Source organism: Primulina eburnea, chromosome 12, assembly GCF_022965805.1.
Source record: "Primulina eburnea isolate SZY01 chromosome 12, ASM2296580v1, whole genome shotgun sequence".
Classification (NCBI taxonomy): domain Eukaryota; kingdom Viridiplantae; phylum Streptophyta; class Magnoliopsida; order Lamiales; family Gesneriaceae; genus Primulina; species Primulina eburnea.
Genome location: NC_133112.1, coordinates 1,998,854 through 2,018,756, shown reverse-complemented (window position 1 = coordinate 2,018,756; position 19,903 = coordinate 1,998,854). Strand labels below are relative to the sequence as shown.

Below are 19,903 nucleotides of genomic sequence, written 5' to 3'. Positions count from 1 at the left end.
GTAGGTGTAGTGGATTCCTTTTGTTTTTTATTTGGTTATCTTCTTATATATATAGGATTATGTGTGGAAGAAAGTCCAAAATATCTATTCTGGTAAAGAGTAAAACATTAAGATCTGTTCGTTATACAAGAAAAGATGGCTAATTTCCATTCTAGATCAAACAGTTTACCATCTGAATGCAGTCCGCTGATGAATGAGATTCGAGATCGATTATGCCAGTTAAAGGGATCAGAAGCCACATCAACAACAGGCAAATCTATGTGTTCAAACTTGGCTGGCCTCGTTGGTTTGCACGAAGCACTCAATAATCTGATTCAGACGCCTTCATTCCAACAAGCCCTCTCGCATGACCAATGTGGGAATTGGATTGACGAGATTCTTGAAGGGTCACTGGTGCTTGTCGATCTTTCTGGATTTTCAAGAGATGTTGTCTCTTTATCCAAGGAATCCATTCAAGATCTCAAATCCTCCATTAGGAGAAATAGAGGTCAAAGTACAGCCACATCAGATGACATCAGTTCTTATGTGGCCTCAAGAAAAAAGATATACAAAATGGTCGGCAAGAAGTGCATCAAGAATTCGAAAAAGTTCAACCAGAATTCAACAATTCTCACAAAACAAGACGTTGATCTTAAAACAATGGTGATAGTGTTTAAAGAAATTGAGGCCATTTCTTCATCAGTCCTAAATTCGGTATTATTATTCCTTTCTGGTTTAAAGGCAAGATCAAAGCATAGAAGTTGGTCCTTGCTTTCAAAGTTCACTCAAACAAGCCGTAAATATTCTGAAGCAGATCAAGAATGCAGTTACAATGACTTGTTTAACGTGCACTTCTACGAGCCCATGAAAGGCATGGATAATGCAACTGTTCAAAACATCTTGAAGAAGTTGAAAGGATCAGAAATGACAATCCATGAACTTGAAGAGGGATTGGAAGCTTTATTTAGGAGTTTACTGAAATCAAGAGTGTCTCTTCTTAATGTTCTCAGTGATCATTAATCACTTGAACTTGCCTTAAGTTCTGAGATTTTTATCACATGTAAAATGAATTAAAGATGATTACTTGTAAATCCACAATTTACACATCAATTTAGTTAAAGGAAGTTTAGTCCATCACATTTTGTAGTTTGTCTTGTTTCTGTTTCCTGCTTCAACTTCCCTTCGGCTGTCCAACAAGGCAACTCTTTTTCATTTGCTCATTTCTCTGAAACCGTTGAATCCGAAATTTAACCAGCTGACGTAGATATTATCCCAAGAAAATGACCAACTAGGTCTGAGGATCAAGCTTTTGTCGTTTCTTTCGCATGTGTAAGGCCATTATATATTCCTCATGCTCAAAGATCAGTGTAGACAAGATATGTGAGATTTGTTTTTTTTTTCAGCTTCAGGTGTTGAATATACAGGGATCATGGAACTCGTGTAGACAAAATTTAATTCAATTTCAAAAGTTAAAGAGACACTTTAGGTGGAATAGATTACTCTTGTTTGGTTTACTTTACTCGTTATTTATAGTTGGTGCCGCCAAAGGGCAGAATTCAATCTTTTTGAATATTTATGATAAAGAGTTAAACAGTACATTTAGCATATCAGTTCATTTTGCAAGAAAAGATGGCTAATTTCCATTCAAGATCAAACAGTTTTCAATCTGAATCTCATCCAGCAAGATCCTTTGTCGATTAAAGGCTTCAGAATCCACATCGATAACAGCCAAATCTGTAGGTTTGGAGTTGGCTAGCCTCGTAGATTTGAACGAGGAAGTCAAGAATCTGGTTCGGATCACTTCAATCCAACAAGTCCTCTCCCATGACCAATGTGGAACTTGGATCAACGAGATTCTTGAAGGATCACTTGGGCTCGTGGATCTATGTGGATTCTCAAGAGAAGTTGTTTGTTCAATGAAGGAATACATTCAAGATCTCGAATCCTTCATTAGAAGTAACAGAGATAGAACAGCCACAGAGAATGATGTCAAGTCTTATTTGGTCTCAAGAAAAAAGATTAACAAATTGATCAACTAGAAGAAGTACGTGAAGAACTTGAAAAGCTTCAACCAAAATTCAACAGCTTCCCTAGAAGACAATAATAATCTGCAAGCCCTCATGATAGTTATGAAACGCGCAGAGGCTATTTCTTTCTCGGTCCTAATCTTGGTATTGTTATCCCTGTCCGGTGCAAATGGAAGATCAAAGCCAAGAAGATGGCCATTGCTTTCAAAGTTCACTCAAACGAACCCAATATTTTCTGAGACAGATCGAGAATGTGGTTCTAAGGACTTGTTCGACTTGCATGTTGGGGCCTCAATGAAATGCATGGACAATGTAACTGTTCAAAGCATCTTGAAAAAGTTGAAAGATTCAGAAATGACCATCCATGAATTTGAAGACGGATTGGAATCTTTGTTTAGGAGTTTAGTGAAAACAAGAGTTTCTCTCCTTAATATTCTCAGTGATCATTAGTCCTTTGGACCTATCTTAATTTTGAGAATTTGATCACAATTCTGTACATATCATAAAATATGAAAACTAATACTTATATTCATTCAGTCACATGTGTTCTTCACCTTTTCTATTTTTTGACGAAGTTATTTCTATCTATCCATCCATCTGTATGTATGTAACTCCATATACACACAAGGAATTTTATTTCACAGAGAAAATGTCATTAGAAACATATAGATTTATATGATTTTTTTTAACAAAATATGTACTTAGCCATCCAAGTGTTGTAATTTGAATATAAGAAAAAAACTTACTCTTCCCAGGAACCCAACAAAGGGCAGCTTTTGAAATAAAAATGTAGAAGTGCTATTCATCTTAAATATTCTTTATACAAGTTTATGATACTCATTACTTTGTTCTCTGTTACAGTTTCTGGCAGTTTTTTCATATCAGTGAGCTATAAGAAAGCAAATTCTAATCAGTTCTTCAAAATTTCTCTCAAAACAGTATAAGTTATCTAATTTATTTCATAGAAGACGACCTGTCCCTTTGCAATTAGGTGATGCAACTGCATTATAATTAATTGATCATCTCAAGAACTAGGCTGTCAAGATTCCTATTGTTATTAATCATAGATCAATCAGCAAAATTGACAGAGGAGCAGCATTTTAAGATATGATTTCTGAATTAGTAATAAATTAATATGCTATTTTGCTACTTGCGCATGTGTACAAATTTTTATTGCAGATTCCTGATTATTTGCTCCACAATGAAGGCTAAAGTAACACGTTTAAGACAAGATCAAGGTATGTAATACAGACGAGATGTGTGCAACTCACTTTTTCATATTTGATTTTTAGTATACAGGGAGCACGGTGCTCGTGTGATATAAAATTTGATTTGATTTCCAGAAATTATGAGACATGTTAGGGGGAACAGATTCCTTTTGTTTTCTTTCCTTTAGTCCTTATATATAGTGTAGCTAGAGATAGATTCAACCATCCTATATCTGTTCTCGCTTTCATGCTGAGAAAAAAACAAAAGTACAATTAGCCTTACAGATCAGTTCATTTTGCAACAAAAAGATGTGTAATTTTCATACTAGATCAAACAGTTTGCCTTATAAATCTCATCCAGTGATGAATGGCATTCAAGAACATTTATGCCGGTTAAGGGGCTCAGATATCATGTCTATAACAGCAAAATCCGTATGTTCAAACTTGGCTAGCTTCGTGAATCTGCATGAAGATATCAAGAATCTGATTCAGATTCCTTCAATCCAACAAGCCATCTCCCATGACCAATTTGGGACATGGATCGATGACATTCTTGAAGGATCACTCAGGCTCGTGGATCTTTCTGGATTTTCGAGAGATACCGTATGTTTAGTCAAGGAATCCGTTCAAGATCTTGAATCCCCCATTAGAAGAAACAGAAGTGAAACAGTCACAGTCAAGGACATCTATTCTTGTGTGGCCTCAAGAAAGAAGATTAGCCAAATGATCAATAAGAACATCAAGAATATAAAGAGCTTCAACCAGAACCTGACACCACTCCTAGAAAAAGCCGAAGATCTTAAAGCCATATTGACAGTACTAAAAGAAATGGAGGCTATTTCTTCCTCGGTTTTAAAATCTATACTGATACTCGTGTCAGGGGCAAAGAGAAGTTTGAAACAAAGAAGTTGGTTATGGCCTTCGAAGCTCACCCAAACCAGCCGTGTACATGGTGAGATGGAGCAAGAAATTGATGGTGGGGATATGCTGTATGCAATGAATATCAACATGCTGCAAAATGAAATCATCAGAAATGACAATGCAGGATTTTGAAGAGGGATTAGAATCCTTCTTTAGAAGTCTAGTGAAAACCAGAGTTTCTCTTCTTGATGCTTGGAGCCATTAGCCTTTTCTTTACTGCAAGATAGAGATGTATTATTTATGTGAATGATAAATCTGAAAACTCAATACTTGAATACCAACAAAATTCATTTGATGAATGGTAAATTTCAGTTCTGTAGTCTGAATTACAGATATCTGCCTGTGTTAAAAAGAGACGGAGGTTATTTCTGTTGGACTTAGAGGCCTGTTGGGCTTGTATCTTTTGAATTGCAAATTAGACAAGCAATGCCTAATAGTTGGCAAATGGGAAATGTCTCACATAGGAAAATAAACATAGTATTGGTGAAATTATATTGAGTTGCACTTTATGGAGGTGTAACAATGATTGGTCAAGAAATTCTCTCGCGCACGCGGCGCAGGGGTGCAAATCATGGGCCCGATTTGCAGTGGAAAAATGCTTGACTTGTGTTAAGCGTACGAGCGCGACCTGGGTGCATCGAATGTCGGACTGATCAAGGCAAAATTTCCCACCAAGGTTCACTTGGCTTTTGCTATTTTTATTTTCAGCTGACCTTTGGTGTTTCAACTGAAATGACCTTGGGTGCTACAGCTGGCTGACCTTTGGCCTTTCGGATGGCCAACCGTGACTGTCCATATGGCACCGGAGTGTCTATACGGGCTATATATAAGGGCAGCCTCAAGTCCTTCACAAACTCAACACACTCTCCTACATTATGATATTTTCGAAGCTTTGCTCTGCTTATGAATTCTGCTTATGAATTCTGATACATTATATCTTTAGCCGAAATAATAAAATATAAAATATATAGGGCTGACCTTTAAATATGAATTCTGATGCATTACATCTTTAGCCGAAACATAAAATTTACCTGTCTTTCCCTGTCTTTCTGTTTGTACATATCTGAAGTAACTCTTATATATTCACACAGAAAATACATCAATTATAACATATAAAATTTTATGAAAAGTTAAAAAAATTGTACCGAGTGTTTTACTAATGCTCTAAAACTATAACTAATAGTAACGATTTGACTCAAATACTTTCATGTTATTTAGCCGTCCGTGTGTCGTGATTTAAATATAACAAAAGCTTTTACTCTTCACACAGAGCCTACAAAAGGGCAGGTTTTGAAATAAAACCTAGAACAGGTATTGATCTTCAGTTGATCAAGACAAAGTAAAAAACCTATAGAATCATGAAGTAAAATTTCCATATACAAGGCATTAGGTTAAGAGCATTAGAAAATCCTATTATCTGCAAGATCCATCACGGCTTTCCGAGTGTCGCAGTTTCCTGTGTTTTGTTCAAATAATCGAACTCTAGCTTATTATCAGCTGACCATAATTACTTTCAAAACAGTGTGAATTATCTCATAAAAGACAACGTATCACTTAACAATTTGGTAATGCAACAGCATGATAATTAAATTCATCATTTCAAGAACTAGGCTGTCAAGATTCTTGTTGTTCTTGATCGTATATCAATCAACAAAATGGACAAAGGGACAATTTTTAAGATCTGATATCTGAATATTGTTTGTCTAATATGCTATAATGCTTGTTGTGCATGTGTACGATTTTTTTATTGCATACCTGATGATTCTGATCCATGATGAAGGCTAAAATAACATTTTAAACCCATTATCAATTAATATAATATACACAAGATATGCACAATTCATTTTCTGCATCTTCGAGTGTTCAATACACGGGGAGCACGGAACTCGTGCAACATAAAATTTAATTCATTTTCCAGAAGTTATGAGACATTTTTGGTGGAACAGATTCCTTTTGTTTTCTTATCTTTAGTCCTTATATATAGCTGGTGCCTAAGAGATCGATTCAACCATTCCATATCTATTCTGAATTTCTAACAAAGAGCGAAAAAGAAAAGTACATTTAGCCTCACAGATCAGTTTTCAGTTTGCAGCAAAAAGATGTCTAATTTCCATTCTAGAGATCATTTATGCTGGTTAAGGAGCTCAGAAGTCACCTCGGTAAAATCCATATGTTCCAACTTAGCTTGCCTCGTAAATTTGCATGAAGGAATCAAGAATCTGATTCAGGTTCCTTCAATCCAACAAGTCATCTCCCATGACCAATGTGGGACTTGGATCGATGAGATTCTTGAAGGATCACTCAGGCTCGTGGATCTTTGCGGATTTTCCAGAGATGTGGTCTGTTTAACGAATGAATCTTTTCAAAATCTCGAATCCTCCATCGGAAGAAACAGAGGTGAAACAGCCACGGCAAAGGACATCGATCCTTATGTGGCCTCAAGAAAGAAGATTAACCAAATGGTCAATAAGAACATCAAGAACATGAAGAGCTTCAACCAGAAATTGACACCAGTTTTGGAAAACGCCGAAGATCTTAAAGCCATCGCAAGAGTTTTAAAAGAAATGGAGGCTATTTCTTCCTCGGTTTTGAAATCTATACTGATACTAGTGTCTGGAGCGAAGAGAAGATCAAAACAAAGAAGTTGGTTATTGCTTTCGAAGCTCACCCAAACTAGCCGTGTACATGATGAGATGGAGCAAGAAATGGATGGTGGGGATATGTTGTATGCCTTGAATATCAACAAGCTGGAAAAAGGGATGGACAAAATTACAAAGCAAACTGTATTGAGGCAGTTGAAATCATCAGAAATGACAATGCAGGAACTTGAAAAGGGATTAGAATCTTTCTTTAGGAGTTTAGTGAAAACCAGAATATCTCTTCTTAATGCTCTGAGCAATTAGACTGTTTTCGACCGCAAGATAGAAAATCTGAAAACTCAATACTTACCAATAAAATTCAGTTGATGAATTTTATATCTGAGCTCCGTTGTCTAAATTACTTATCCTTTCCTCCAAGGAGTTTTAGTTTGTGCCACATCAGTCAAAAAGATCCCAGCCGTATATTAAACATGCTGGAATAAAAATTTAGAAAAAAATTGGATTCGATATAATCTTACTTTTACTTGGAAAAACAGGCTTGAACAACGATGTTGTTGAAATTTTCTAAACCTTATTTCTCTTCTTTTATCCTAAAGAAATTTACCGATTTTTTTTAAAAAAAATTCGTTTAAAGTATCTTTTAAAAAAATCCATCATCAAAATATGTAATAGTAGCATCTAATCAGATTCATCATGTTGACAGGTTTACAAAGTCCATTGAACAGCACGCCAATTAAGTATATGATCTTTAAGTCAAATAAAAATTGATTCAATCATATGTTTTGTGTGTGTGAAGTCAACTTTTAAGTATTCTTGGAATTATTTTAAGTTATGTTTGGATTGATAAATTACAAATATATTGATTTTATATGTATTCAAATATATTTGTATTGTTCAGAGAAGTTATATCATAAAGTTTAAATTATTCACTTACATGTTCATACATTATTTAATGTTAATAATTATGTATTTCAAGTTTACGCAATAATGATGTCATTTGAAATTCATTATTTTGTGTTACGAATATGTAAACAAGTAAAGTGTAAATTTGATATATTATTTCATTGTTAACAATAAAAATTTATAGACATTCATGAATTTCATGTTTACGTACCTTAGCTTTCAAATGTATATAACACACACTCTCATTTTAACAAAAACTTTTCAAGAATTATTATAATTATAACCAACACGTACGGCATGATCATTAAATTAATTTACTTGCCCGAAGTAGAAGAAAAACCACTTGAATACAGAAGAATCAAGGAAAAAACACATGCAAATAAACTTTGATAATATTCAACCAGCATTCGCCGAGTCGTTAATTACGCGGTTGATCGATCCCAAATAATTATAAACATGTAGAGTTATGGAATACCTAACTTCTTGTATTTCCTTATATTGTACTTTTATTTAGTTTGATAAAGAAATGAAATGAGATGAAATGAGGTGAAGACCAATAGTTAAAGAGCGATTTCAGATTGAAGGGAGTTGAGCTCCACCACTTGTTCTATTTCCCATTTTTCCTTAGCCGCCACTCCTTCATGCACAGGATTGTACTCCTGTTACACCACCAAAATCGAACGTCCATAAGATGGCAAAAATAAAAAATCTCACTTGACAAGGGCATTTGCAAATATAATGAGTTGTAATTCATAAATTAAAAAACCATGATTTCCCTCGCCTTCGTTATTATCAAACACCATGTTAGTTAACATGATTAATGCATAATATTACAAGTGTTTCACGTCGAATATTAAAACTTATAAAGGTTATATCATCCAACAGACCTCCAGCTTTTGAATTAGTTCACGAGCAGTGGGTGCGGAGACTATAATATGACGTTCAGAGGGTGAAATGAATTCATCTTCCACGGCATGGTTGATGAACTTGAGAAAACTGTCGTAATATCCGTCCACATTTAATAATCCAATCTGCAATTTTTAAATATCTCAGATTTAGAGAGCAAAAAAAACGAAGCAACTACTTCGTATTTGTCTCGCTTAAACTTAATTATTGTAACATAACGAAACTGAATTGCTATCAAAGTTGGTGACAGAAAACTGAAAGAAGCTAGGGTGTTTACGGGCTTGTCATGAATCCCAAGCTGTGCCCAGGTAACGACTTCCAATAGCTCTTCCATGGTTCCATAGCCACCTAAACAATTAAATATTAGATTAATAAATAATATTTTATCGATAATATTATTATTAAAGAAAAAAACATTCAAACAGACCAGGAAGAGCAATGAAGCAGTCAGAGTGTTCGGCCATCTCAGCTTTCCTTTGATGCATGTTGGCGACTGCTCGTACTTCTCCTATTGCTTCCCCCGTTAACTTTTCTCCATAAAATTGTGCGAGGAAAAAAAACAAATTTAATTTTTTAATTAATGGTTATTATTGACATTTATATTACTAATTACTAAAAGCGATCAAAGACGTAAAATAAAAGGAAGTAACAACCTCTTTGGACATTAGTATTCTGGGAATAATTCTGCTGGCATAAAATATATAAACAAATTAGTCAGGAAATTAAAGTGTACAATGATAATACATGCATGATCCTTGGTTATTATATAAGATTTTGTTTGGATCGAAGGATTTGGATTTGAGAAAGAATTTGGAGAGGGATTTGAAATGGTTTTATATTGAAATAATCACTCAAAAAATAACTATTGTAACATAACTCTAAAATAATCATCATCTGGTTAATTTGTATTACACTTATTAAAAAATGACAAAAATTTATGTGAGAATATCTCACTGGTCAATTTTGTTAGAATAATCTCGGACGCGACCCAACTCATGAAAAAATATTTTATTCTATGTTTATGGATCAGATTGAACATCTCACGGATATAGACCCGTGAGATCGTTCTAAAAAATACCTTTGGTTTTCATTTTTTGGGGAAAACAATTAGATTTTTTCCGAATCTCCAAACATATTTTCTTGTGAAGTTAATTAATTAAAAAAGAACAAGTTTTACATCAAATTTTGCATTGATTTTAAATGATTTGAGTGCAGTTAAAAATCAATCAAGATCTTAATTAATTTACTGAATACATCATATATGTTATGCATACGTGTTCAAGAAACAAGTGAAAAGCAAGAGTAGTAGAGTACCCTAAAACATGGCGTCCACCATTATGGACCTCCGCAGATACGAGTCCCATGAGGCCAATGCTGCCCCCTCCATAAACAAGATCTAACTTTCTTGAAACCTACACAAAAAAATTATACATTAATCTGTATTTTTATTTAGGTAAGTATCGCAAACCGCGGCCGACCCAGTCGATCGAGGTGATGAGGAAGAATGCATCCTCTGCTCATGTAAATTAGTTCTTGAACAAATAATTTGATCCCATTTGAAATTGATCAGTTTTACCATTTCTTGGCCTAATTCAAGAGCAGCATCTCTGTAGGACTCCTTCTTGCCTGCACTGCTTCCACAGAAGACACAAACCCTTTTGAATCTTGGTTTGATCTCCATGTCTAATTTCTCCTCCATTTATTGATAATATGTTGAGATTTTTTTGATGTTTTTTTTAGGTTGCAGTATAAAGAAAGGCCACCCTAAGGCTGTATCTATAGGCCGACAGGAATTTGACACTGTTCATATATGACTCGATCCCTTTAATTTGTCCACAAAATGTAAGAAAATATGCGAAATTCGCATGATCTGATATAGTGTAGCATAAAGCTGATTGCGTTGAGTTTTTGACTTGAAGTTGTTTAAGGATTTAAGATTAGCCAATTTTATGTGATCCGATTTAGTGTAGCATGCATAAAAGTCGATTTTTTGTGAGTTTTAGTCAAACCATTAATTATTAATTTAGTATGAACAATTATTTATTATTCATTTGACGCGTATAAAATTCAAATCTTTGAAATTGATTTTTGAAACCATGAAAAAAACATTAAAATAAATCTCAAAAAATTACTTTTATATATAATAATCTTTACTAATTATGTAATCTTAAAATTTGTACTCGTAATAAATGTCATTTCACTAAATTTCATTTCGACTTTTTTTACAAAATGGCATGAGAATAAAAATAATATTTTCATCAGATTTTAAGAATAAAGATATTTTCATATGTATGCTTACATAGTAATTCAATTCTAAAAAATAAGTAAATTATTATAACAATATATAATTGGTTTAAAAATATTTTTAGGAACATAAAAATATCAACCGATTTAAAATATATTGATTTGAAATGTGTTGGTGCAATAATTGTCCTTGCTTGGTAAAGTGATCGAACCGTGGTGCTTGAGCTGCTGTTAGGTTTAAAAGATCTGAGTTGCGCCATTACCACCAGCTATAACTTTTGGTAAAGTGGTAAGCGCTCGGTCATATAATTGGTATCAGAGCCAATGTCACAGGTTTGATTCTCATTGATTGCAAGGAGTGCAATTATTGGAAAGAAGATTGTTGGGTGCAATAATTGTCTCTGCTTGGTAGAGCGATCGAACCGTGATGCTTGAGCTGCTGTGAGGTTTAAAAGATTTGAGTTGCGTAATTACCACCAGCTATAGCTTTTGGTAAAGCGGTAAGCGCTCGGTCCTATAAAATGTGACCGAATACTGATTAAAAATCAACCGATTTAAAATCTGAGTCAGATTTGAAATCGAAAAGAATCAAATCTTTTCAAATCCATTTATCCAAATGCACGTTTTGTTTTATTCAAACAAGTCGAGTATGATTAGATTTGAAATTTTAATTTAAGAAAAAAAAATTGCAATAATATTTGATGTGATGAAGTTTCCCCACTTATGTAGCTCATTAAACCACTCACAACGACCCATGGTTGAGTCAGGCCACTTATATAATTTGAACGTATTTAATCACATCTAATAAATGAGTATCATTTCATTGATTGACACGGTAGAGAACATATCATAACTATCGGGCTTTCAATGGGCTGCCAAAGATAGGAGATTCAGTAGATGGGTTGGGCTAGGATTGGCGTTAGTTCTGAATACAATTGAATGAAAGCCCGATTATCCATATTCAAAGAGAGCCCATTTATATTTCACGTGCAGCCACGAAATAGCAAATATTTTTCACGTGCAGCCACTTTCTTTGAAATTCAAAAAACATATTTATAACCTGGACAGTGAACCGGATAATATTAGTTATATATAACTATCAGACAAATTACATAAATGCCAAGATATATTTATGACCAAGAACAATAAAGAAAATTAACTATTAAATAGTTAAAAATGAAAATTTATCAGAATTTCATTCCATATATAAAGCAAAACAGAGCACAAGGGAAAACTGGCGATGGATCGATGACCATATCGATTGAGATATTCATTTTTTAAAGGATAATCATGGAGTGGCTACAATTTTTTTGTCATATTGTTAAACAGTAGGTTTTTTTGCGAGATTATAAGACACTCACACATATCTTTATTCGTGATACGAATAAATTATATTCATATTTACAAAAAAAATTGATATAAAAAATAATATTTTTCATATGATCCAAATAAAATATTTGTTTAACATCTCATAAATTTTTTGTAATTATTAAATACATTAATTAATATTAACTTATAACTATAATATTATTAAATAGGTCATGGTGCATGTATTTAAAAATAGAAATCTATTGATTTTCGGTCAAACTAACATATATCTATGTAGAGTAGCGGTCAAATTTATCGATATTAATAATTAAAAATAATATTTTTAGTTTAAAAAATAATATTTTTTATAAATAACCTAAAAAAAATATATATCTCATAAAATATATGGTCTCGTATAAAATTTTATTTATTTGTAATATTCACGGCACGGTTTACTAAGTTATGTTTATCAAAATTCAATTGGTTATCAAACACGTGCATATCTATTTGGTCGGTGTACAAAAGATGATTGGTTTTATTAAAAAATAAATACTATTATTACTATATCTGAACGACTTCAGACGACAGTCGACGCTTCAATTCCCTTCTACTCTTTCATCAATGGCGGGATACACCACCGATCCACGCACCGGATTCTGCAAAGAAAACTCCACCTTCTACAGCAAGCGTAAACCAGTCCCCCTCCCGGCGAATCAATCCCTGAACGTCACGACCTTCATATCTTCCCGCGCCCACAGCGGCAAGATCGCCTTTATTGAAGCTGCAACCGGCCGCCAGCTAACCTTCTCCGACGTCTGGAGGGCGGTCGACGCCGTGGCCGCCTCCCTCTCTGAAGACTACAGTATCCGCAAGGGCCACGTCGTCCTCATACTGACTCCGAATTCCGTCTATTTCCCCATCGTTTGCCTCGCGGTCATGTCCCTCGGAGCTGTGATCACCACAACCAACCCGCTCAATACCTCCCGCGAAATCGCCAAGCAGATCGCCGATTCGAAGCCCGTGCTCGCTTTCACCATCCCGCAGCTCCTCCCTAAACTCGCGGGTTCGAATCTCCCCGTGGTCCTCCTTGGCTCGGATGTCTCCGCTTCTCAGAGAAATCCAGCTTCTGGAAATTTGAGAATCGTTGCGTCCATAGAAGAAATGATGAGAAGAGAACCGAGTCCAACCCGGGTCAAGGAACGAGTCAGCCAAGATGATACGGCGACTCTTCTATATTCCTCTGGAACTACCGGAGCGAGCAAAGGCGTGATATCTTCTCACAGAAACCTGATCGCAATGGTTCAGACCGTCGTGAACCGATTCAGACTCGACGAAGAAAATTCAACCTTCATCTGCACCGTTCCTATGTTTCACATCTACGGCTTAGTCGCTTTCGCTACTGGTATTTTAGCTTCCGGTTCAACCGTTGTAATTCTGTCCAAATTTGAGTTAGATGAAATGCTGACGGCGATCCAGAAATACTCCGCCACTCACTTACCCCTTGTGCCGCCGATTCTGGTCGCATTAGTGAACAACTATGAAACGATAGCGAAGAAATACGATTTGAGCAGCTTGCATTCGGTGCTTTCCGGCGGCGCGCCACTGAGTAAGGAGGTGATAGAGGGATTTGTGGAGAAGTATCCAAAGGTGACGATTTTACAAGGATATGGACTCACCGAATCGACTGGGATTGGCGCGTCGACCGACTCGCTGGAGGAGAGCCGGAGGTACGGGACGGCGGGGCTGCTTTCTCCGAGTATGGAGGCGAAGATTGTGGATCCGGACAGTGGGGCGGCGCTGCCGGTGAATCGGACGGGGGAGCTTTGGCTGAGGGGTCCTTGCATTATGAAAGGTGTGAATGTTCGATAATAATATTATTTTACATTATTCTATTCTGAGTGGAGTCTGACTAAGATTTGCAACCTTCAATTTTGTCTGAGCGTGTTCTGTCTTCTACCGTGGAGTTATTTTTCCTTTGTTCTTTTGACAATATCTCAGTTGATCTTGGATACAAATTATTGGAGTGTCATTTATTTAGTATAATCTTTTGGTTGGGCTTGGAGCAATCTTGAAGGTGTCCGTTGTTCTTGTAGAGTGCCTCCGATCCATATGAAAATCATGGGCCTAAAATGATGTAGAAGCTTTGTTAATGCAGGGTATTTTAGCAACGAAGAGGCCACAGCGTCGACTCTGGATTCAGATGGATGGTTGAGAACCGGAGACCTTTGCTACATTGACGAGGATGGATTTGTTTTCGTCGTGGACCGGTTGAAGGAGCTTATCAAGTACAAGGGTTATCAGGTGAATTTACGGATTCTTTTGGGCGTGTAATGATGTTCTAGAATCCAAAATATTTGATGCTAAATCAATCAAAGTGGAGACAACTGATTAGGTGCTGGATGCTGTAGGTTCCTCCTGCAGAATTGGAGGCTTTGTTACTGACTCACCCTGAAATTGCTGATGCTGCTGTTATCCCGTAAGCGTTAAAATGGATAATATTGTTGCATTAAATCGAAGTTGACAAAGAAATGTTTTCTTAAAACCCAATATTTGGAGATTAACCGGATAGAATCATGTATCAATGTAGGTTCCCAGATAAGGATGTGGGACAATTTCCCATGGCATATGTGGTACGTAAAACTGGAAGCACTTTAACACAGAGTGGAGTCATGGATTTCATTGCCAAACAGGTGAACTCGTGATTTACTTACCAGACGAGAAACTCGTATGTTAGTTATGCATTTCAAGTCTGATTTTGTTTGTATATATATGCCTGCAGGTGGCTCCATACAAGAGAATTCGTCGGGTGGCCTTTGCGGCTTCGATTCCGAAAAATCAGTCTGGCAAAATACTTAGAAAGGATCTTATAAAGCTTGCTGTCTCTAAACTGTGAAGTTCTTGATTTTTTGCATAATGAACAGGATACAGTTTGAGTGAAATTGGAGTCGAATATAATTGTAATGTAATGTCCTGGGTAAAGCTTTTGAGTATTACAAGGTTGTCATGCTATGTATGTGATTTTATTATTGTTTGTGTGAAAAATAGAAGCTATGAATCTGTCGTCTTAATTACCAGAGAACGCAACATAATTTGATCTGATTTAATTAGAATATATAAACTACATATAACACGTGACGCATACTCTATACTAAATGATTATCTGCTATCCAAAGGTGTGTTGGTCGTTGCTGCAAATCTATATTTTATTTTATGTGTACACATAATAAAATTTTATTTTAAGATGTTAATAAATTGAGTAGTATTTTTGTGAGATTATCTCACAATTTTATGTTTATGAGTTGAGTCGATCTGATTTATATTTATTATAAAATTTAATATTTTTGTTTAAAAAATAATATTTTTTCATGAATTATAACATGTTGAATATCTGTCTTATAATATTAATCAGTAAAACAATATCATGACAGTTTCCTTAAATAAATTTGAGATGAGTTATTTTTTTCACTCTCGTCAAATACTGATTTTCGTTGAAGATATGCTTAATAAAATCAAATTGTTAAAAAAAAATTCTCTAAACTAGCAAAAGAAAAGAAAAAAAAAAGGAGAGAACAGAAATCCTAAATACCTGGAATAGCTCTAAAATAATATCATGCACTCGCCAAGTTCGGCTTGCAAGAGCATCATGATTGGAGCAAATACCGAAATCCAGCAATTTAATAAATATTAAGTTCGAGTTATGTTTTTATAGTTCATTATATTATAGTTTATAAAATGTTGATTGTGCTAATTAACGTAACAGCAATTATTAAATCTGATATTTTTCCAAGAATTTTTTTTAAAAAAACTATTTGATTAAGGCAAATAATTAATTCATGTGTAGGTCTTATGAGTGAGACGGGTTAACGCTACTCATATTCACAATAAAAAGTAATACTCTTAGCATAAAAAATAATATTTTTTCATAGATGACCCAAATAAGAGATCCGTCTCACGAATACAATCCGTGAGACCGTCTCACACAAATTTTTGCCTTAATTCATACAGAAAATCACAACAATTTTGATTTGATTTGATTTGATTGTTAATGCATCGAGCGACGGACAAAACTTGTGTAGGTAGATAAGAGGTCAATGTCAAAATATTTAAATATGGTTTGAAAACTTTTTGGTTGAGGCCCCCACTTGGAGGCCTATCCAACTCAACCACAAATCTTGCAAAATCCAAACAAGAAGCCAGTACCCATGTATGTTAAATATATAACGAGAGATGCTGAAACCAGAGCTGATCATCAAGAAATGGAAAGCGCCAAAGCTCTGTTGGGTAAAACTGCCGGGACACCCCTTAGATGCAGAGGTATGCGCATTTTATCTCAAAGATTTATAGTAATTTCACACTGTCGATTAGTGGGATTTATACACCCACACAAGATGTTTTTTAGAGTGTGTGAAACGTGTGCGTGCAGCGGCGGTGGCCAGGAAACCAGGGGAGCCTCTGGTGATAGAGGAAGTGATTGTGGCTCCTCCAAAGTTTGGAGAAGTTAGAATTAAAATAATCTGCGCTTCTCTCTGTTTCAGCGATGTCACTTTCTGGAAATTGAAAGTATGCGTACGACTTTTTTCGGATCCTGGAACTTAATTTATGTTTAATTTGAAAGAATTTGTTCTTAAAGTTTCTATCTTTAATAGGTTATCTTGTTTTTTTTGTCATTATTTGTTTACCCTTGTGAAGGATCCTCCTGCTTGTTATCCAAGAATACTGGGACATGAGTCTGTTGGGTAATTTTCATCAATCTCCCTCTTGGGTTTTATTTCATTTCAGAATGTGGACATTTTGCTTGGAATGGAAATATTATTTTGGTTGAGGTTCTTTCATGTTCTTACGGGAGGCAAACATAAATTTATGAGCAATAGTGAGAATGGATGAACAGATAGATCCAGCTATCATATGAAGTTTGAATGAAGATTATACTTGTCTATAAATTATAAATTTTGTTTGTTACTCCTGAAAATGGGGTAGATCCAGTCGGAGACGAGCTAAACGATTTTTTTATTAGAAAATTTAAGCAGTTTGAAAATGTTTTTGTCAACATGATTTCTTCTGTTTGACTTCTATGCATTGACAGTGTAATTGAGACTGTGGGAGAGGGTGTGAATGGTTTTGTCGAAGGTGATATGGTCATCCCGATATTTGTATCAGAATGTGCTGAATGTGAGGATTGCAAATCAAATAAGAGCAATCTATGTTCAGTATATCCTTTCAAGGTCTCTCCATGGATGCACGACGGTTCTAGCAGATTTACCGATCTTAATGGCGAAACATTATATCATTTCTTATTTGTGTCTAGTTTTATCGAGTACACAGTTGTGCATGTTGCTAACATCACTAGAGTCGATCCGGCAATTCCTCCAAACCGGGCTTGCCTACTTAGTTGTGGCGTGTCAACAGGTATGCTGAATTTCAACTTTGCCAAACTGTTGAATATGAGATGAGGAAAATAAAATCAGAATAGCCCCTGCTGACATGCGTGGTAGTAGTCTATAAAATAAAATCAGAATAGCCCCTGCTGACATGCGTGGTAGTAGTCTATATGTCACAATGATAGTGCTTAGGCAGATTTGCGTTTGTGTTCCTATCACCATCTATATAACATGTAGCACAAAACATATGTAAAATTCTAAGGTTGTTGTAAATACTAATACCGTACCTTTGGATTTGATTCTTGTGTTAAATTTTAGGTAAAGATGTTCAACTCTTTTTTGTATTTTTTAAGGTGTGGGAGCTGCCTGGAGATCTGCAAATGTTGAAGCAGGATCAACAGTGGCCATCTTTGGACTGGGATCAATAGGATTAGCTGTAAGAGAGTTTCCTTCTCTTGGTTCTTTTATGTTCCTTTTCGATCGAGTCAGGATAGTTTCAGACTTAGAATTACTCTGAAGGTTGCTGAGGGATCAAGATTATGTGGTGCGGGGAGAATCATAGGCATAGATGTGAACCCCACAAAATTTGAAATTGGTAAGTCCATTCTCTTTAATATACTTTCTTAACTATGAATCGTGCGGAAGTTCTAATAAACCAAATCAGCATACAGCTAAATCATTTGGTGTGACTGATTTTGTCGACTCGAGTAGCGGCAGTGACAAGCCCATAAGCCAGGTACGTTGTTAACTTAGCCCGAGTACATATTCTTGTTTTCAGGGACTCCGATATCATCAACTTCGAGGAAAGAAACAAACTTAAAGTTTTTTGTATTGCTGCCTTAATCTTGTATTTTCTTTCTTAAGAAGTGATAGAAATCTTACTCGTGAAATAATTTAAGACAAATGTTGCTTTTGCTTCGCCAAGTGAGGATGAGCTAAATCTGCAAGTATATTGAGTTATTTTTCTTTTTGTCGTATGTTTTCAGACGATAAACGAGATGACTGGTGGAGGAGCGGACTACTGCTTCGAATGTGTTGGGAAGGCATCGTTGGTTGAGGAAGCCTTTGCTTGTTGCCGAAAGGTTTCCTTTTACCCCAAACAAACAACTTCTATGTCCCTTTTTAATGCCTTGATCAAATCCTCTTTTCCAGATTTCTCGATTCACTTTCCTGCATCATATGTATCATAAACTGATACCACTTGACATGTATATGAGTAGGAGGAAGCAACTGCTGTACATAGGCGTGTATATGTGTACCTATCTATGTATACATTTACAGATGTGTATATATTCGTGTTGATTATATTTATATTATTTATGCTGTGTCTATAAATGTCTGTCCATCATTCCCCAGTGCATCTAACCAGCCCTCAAATTTTCAGGGATGGGGGAAGACGATTGTTGTCGGAGTTGATAAGCCAGGTGCACGAATCTCGTTCAGCTCAAATGAAGTCCTCCATCTCGGGAAAAACAGTACAGGGATCCTTATTTGGAGGTCTCAAACCGAAATCCGACATCCCAATCCTCATCAAACGTTACATCGACAAGGTAGTTATCGTTCGTGCACACGTTCTTGCCACTTTTTGCAACGCGATAAAATAATCTTGAGTCGTGTTTTACGCATGTATAGGAATTGGAACTGGACAAGTTCGTGACTCACGAGGTTTGTTTTGAAGACATCAACAAAGCTTTTGATTTACTGATAGAAGGGAAGTGCCTTAGATGTGTGATTTGGATGGATAAATGAACATGATTCTGTTGTTCAATACAACCTTAATTATTTCGAAATAAAAACCAAGTTTGGATATGCTCTATATTGTTATTCGTCACATATTTCATATATATGTGTGTGTATATCGAACTATTTTTTTTATATTACTAATTTTTAAATTATAGAGCTAGACAAAAGTCTTATAATAGATCTCTTATGAAACGGTCTCATGAATCTTTATCTGTGAGACGAATCAACCCTACCGATATTCACAATAAAAGTAATACTCTTAGGCACTGTTTGGTACACGGGATAAGGGTGGGATTGATAAATAATCCGTCTTATCCTACGTTTGGTACATTTTTAAAAAAGCCCATAATAATATTATGGGCCCTTGATAAATACATTTTTAGAAAGATAAAACATCCTTAGTAAGAGATGTGATAGTTTTAATTTAATGATAAAATATACTACAAATTACTTAATTATCCTCATTTATTTAAATACATTTAAGTTAATGTTAAATGTTTATTAAATACATACATATATACAAATATGTACATACATATACAAATATGTACATACATATATACACACACAAAAATAGTTACTAGGCCCCTTCGATATGAAAAATATTATAAAAAATAAAGAAAAAGACAAAAATCAAATTTGACCGATGATCACCTTTAAAAAAAGAAAATAAATTGTTTAAATAA

General features: G+C 35.2%; 7 protein-coding genes across 8 annotated transcripts; 6 read left to right on the top strand and 1 right to left on the bottom strand.

Annotated features, from left to right (window-relative positions):
• Window positions 1-20: 20 nt before the first annotated feature.
• On the top strand, window positions 21-1,110 carry LOC140808395 (uncharacterized). Its single transcript, XM_073165521.1, has one exon. The coding sequence runs from the start codon at window positions 136-138 to the stop codon at window positions 997-999; it is 864 nt and encodes a 287-aa protein (XP_073021622.1). The 5' UTR covers window positions 21-135; the 3' UTR covers window positions 1,000-1,110.
• Window positions 1,111-1,608: 498 nt separating this feature from the next.
• On the top strand, window positions 1,609-2,456 carry LOC140807853 (uncharacterized). The gene is made up of 3 exons (XM_073164813.1): window positions 1,609-1,636; window positions 1,720-1,935; window positions 2,065-2,456. The coding sequence occupies exons 1-3, from the start codon at window positions 1,609-1,611 to the stop codon at window positions 2,454-2,456; spliced, it is 636 nt and encodes a 211-aa protein (XP_073020914.1).
• Window positions 2,457-3,577: 1,121 nt separating this feature from the next.
• LOC140807850 (uncharacterized) lies at window positions 3,578-4,340 on the top strand. The gene is made up of 2 exons (XM_073164810.1): window positions 3,578-4,190; window positions 4,246-4,340. Exons 1-2 carry the CDS (start codon window positions 3,578-3,580, stop codon window positions 4,338-4,340), a joined length of 708 nt encoding a protein of 235 aa, XP_073020911.1.
• A 1,894-nt stretch (window positions 4,341-6,234) lies between these two features.
• Window positions 6,235-7,038, top strand: LOC140807848 (uncharacterized). Its single transcript, XM_073164808.1, has one exon. The coding sequence runs from the start codon at window positions 6,235-6,237 to the stop codon at window positions 7,036-7,038; it is 804 nt and encodes a 267-aa protein (XP_073020909.1).
• Window positions 7,039-8,058: 1,020 nt separating this feature from the next.
• Window positions 8,059-10,275, bottom strand: LOC140807181 (cytokinin riboside 5'-monophosphate phosphoribohydrolase LOG1-like). 2 transcript variants are annotated; one of them, XM_073163916.1, is made up of 7 exons: window positions 10,121-10,275; window positions 9,859-9,956; window positions 9,198-9,231; window positions 8,972-9,071; window positions 8,822-8,892; window positions 8,526-8,669; window positions 8,059-8,297 (listed from the first exon to the last, which is right to left on the bottom strand). In XM_073163916.1, the coding sequence occupies exons 1-7, from the start codon at window positions 10,241-10,243 to the stop codon at window positions 8,199-8,201; spliced, it is 669 nt and encodes a 222-aa protein (XP_073020017.1). In that variant the 5' UTR covers window positions 10,244-10,275; the 3' UTR covers window positions 8,059-8,198. The 2 variants fall into 2 exon arrangements, with proteins under 2 accessions (XP_073020017.1, XP_073020018.1); XM_073163917.1 differs by having other exon boundaries at window positions 9,198-9,228.
• Window positions 10,276-12,656: 2,381 nt separating this feature from the next.
• Window positions 12,657-15,202, top strand: LOC140807180 (probable CoA ligase CCL5). Its single transcript, XM_073163915.1, has 5 exons — window positions 12,657-13,948; window positions 14,252-14,397; window positions 14,505-14,572; window positions 14,684-14,786; window positions 14,876-15,202. The coding sequence occupies exons 1-5, from the start codon at window positions 12,718-12,720 to the stop codon at window positions 14,987-14,989; spliced, it is 1,662 nt and encodes a 553-aa protein (XP_073020016.1). The 5' UTR covers window positions 12,657-12,717; the 3' UTR covers window positions 14,990-15,202.
• A 996-nt stretch (window positions 15,203-16,198) lies between these two features.
• On the top strand, window positions 16,199-19,283 carry LOC140808012 (alcohol dehydrogenase-like 7). The gene is given in 11 exon segments (XM_073165006.1): window positions 16,199-16,410; window positions 16,520-16,656; window positions 16,786-16,832; window positions 17,180-17,502; window positions 17,828-17,910; window positions 17,994-18,069; window positions 18,146-18,210; window positions 18,461-18,556; window positions 18,859-18,936; window positions 18,938-19,024; window positions 19,107-19,283. Coding segments are annotated over 11 exon segments (1,221 nt in total). The 5' UTR covers window positions 16,199-16,298; the 3' UTR covers window positions 19,224-19,283.
• The last annotated feature ends 620 nt before the right edge of the window (window positions 19,284-19,903 follow it).

Bases quoted from the DNA above. Each gene is read 5' to 3' on its own strand.
- LOC140808395 (XM_073165521.1), top strand. From the start codon at position 136: ATGGCTAATTTCCATTCTAGATCAAACAGTTTACCATCTGAATGCAGT.
- LOC140807853 (XM_073164813.1), top strand. From the start codon at position 1,609: ATGGCTAATTTCCATTCAAGATCAAACA. The intron at 1,637-1,719 runs GTTTTCAATCTG...CCAAATCTGTAG, and splicing joins TTTCCATTCAAGATCAAACA to GTTTGGAGTTGGCTAGCCTC. The intron at 1,936-2,064 runs GTAACAGAGATA...AAAATTCAACAG, and splicing joins TCTCGAATCCTTCATTAGAA to CTTCCCTAGAAGACAATAAT.
- LOC140807850 (XM_073164810.1), top strand. From the start codon at position 3,578: ATGAATGGCATTCAAGAACATTTATGCCGGTTAAGGGGCTCAGATATC. The intron at 4,191-4,245 runs GTGGGGATATGC...TGAAATCATCAG, and splicing joins GATGGAGCAAGAAATTGATG to AAATGACAATGCAGGATTTT.
- LOC140807848 (XM_073164808.1), top strand. From the start codon at position 6,235: ATGTCTAATTTCCATTCTAGAGATCATTTATGCTGGTTAAGGAGCTCA.
- LOC140807181 (XM_073163916.1), bottom strand. From the start codon at position 10,243: ATGGAGGAGAAATTAGACATGGAGATCAAACCAAGATTCAAAAGGGTT. The intron at 9,232-9,858 runs GTACTCTACTAC...ATTTTATGCCAG, and splicing joins GGTGGACGCCATGTTTTAGG to CAGAATTATTCCCAGAATAC. The intron at 8,893-8,971 runs GTCTGTTTGAAT...TTAATTGTTTAG, and splicing joins CTGCTTCATTGCTCTTCCTG to GTGGCTATGGAACCATGGAA.
- LOC140807180 (XM_073163915.1), top strand. From the start codon at position 12,718: ATGGCGGGATACACCACCGATCCACGCACCGGATTCTGCAAAGAAAAC. The intron at 13,949-14,251 runs GTGTGAATGTTC...TTGTTAATGCAG, and splicing joins GGGTCCTTGCATTATGAAAG to GGTATTTTAGCAACGAAGAG. The intron at 14,398-14,504 runs GTGAATTTACGG...TGGATGCTGTAG, and splicing joins TCAAGTACAAGGGTTATCAG to GTTCCTCCTGCAGAATTGGA.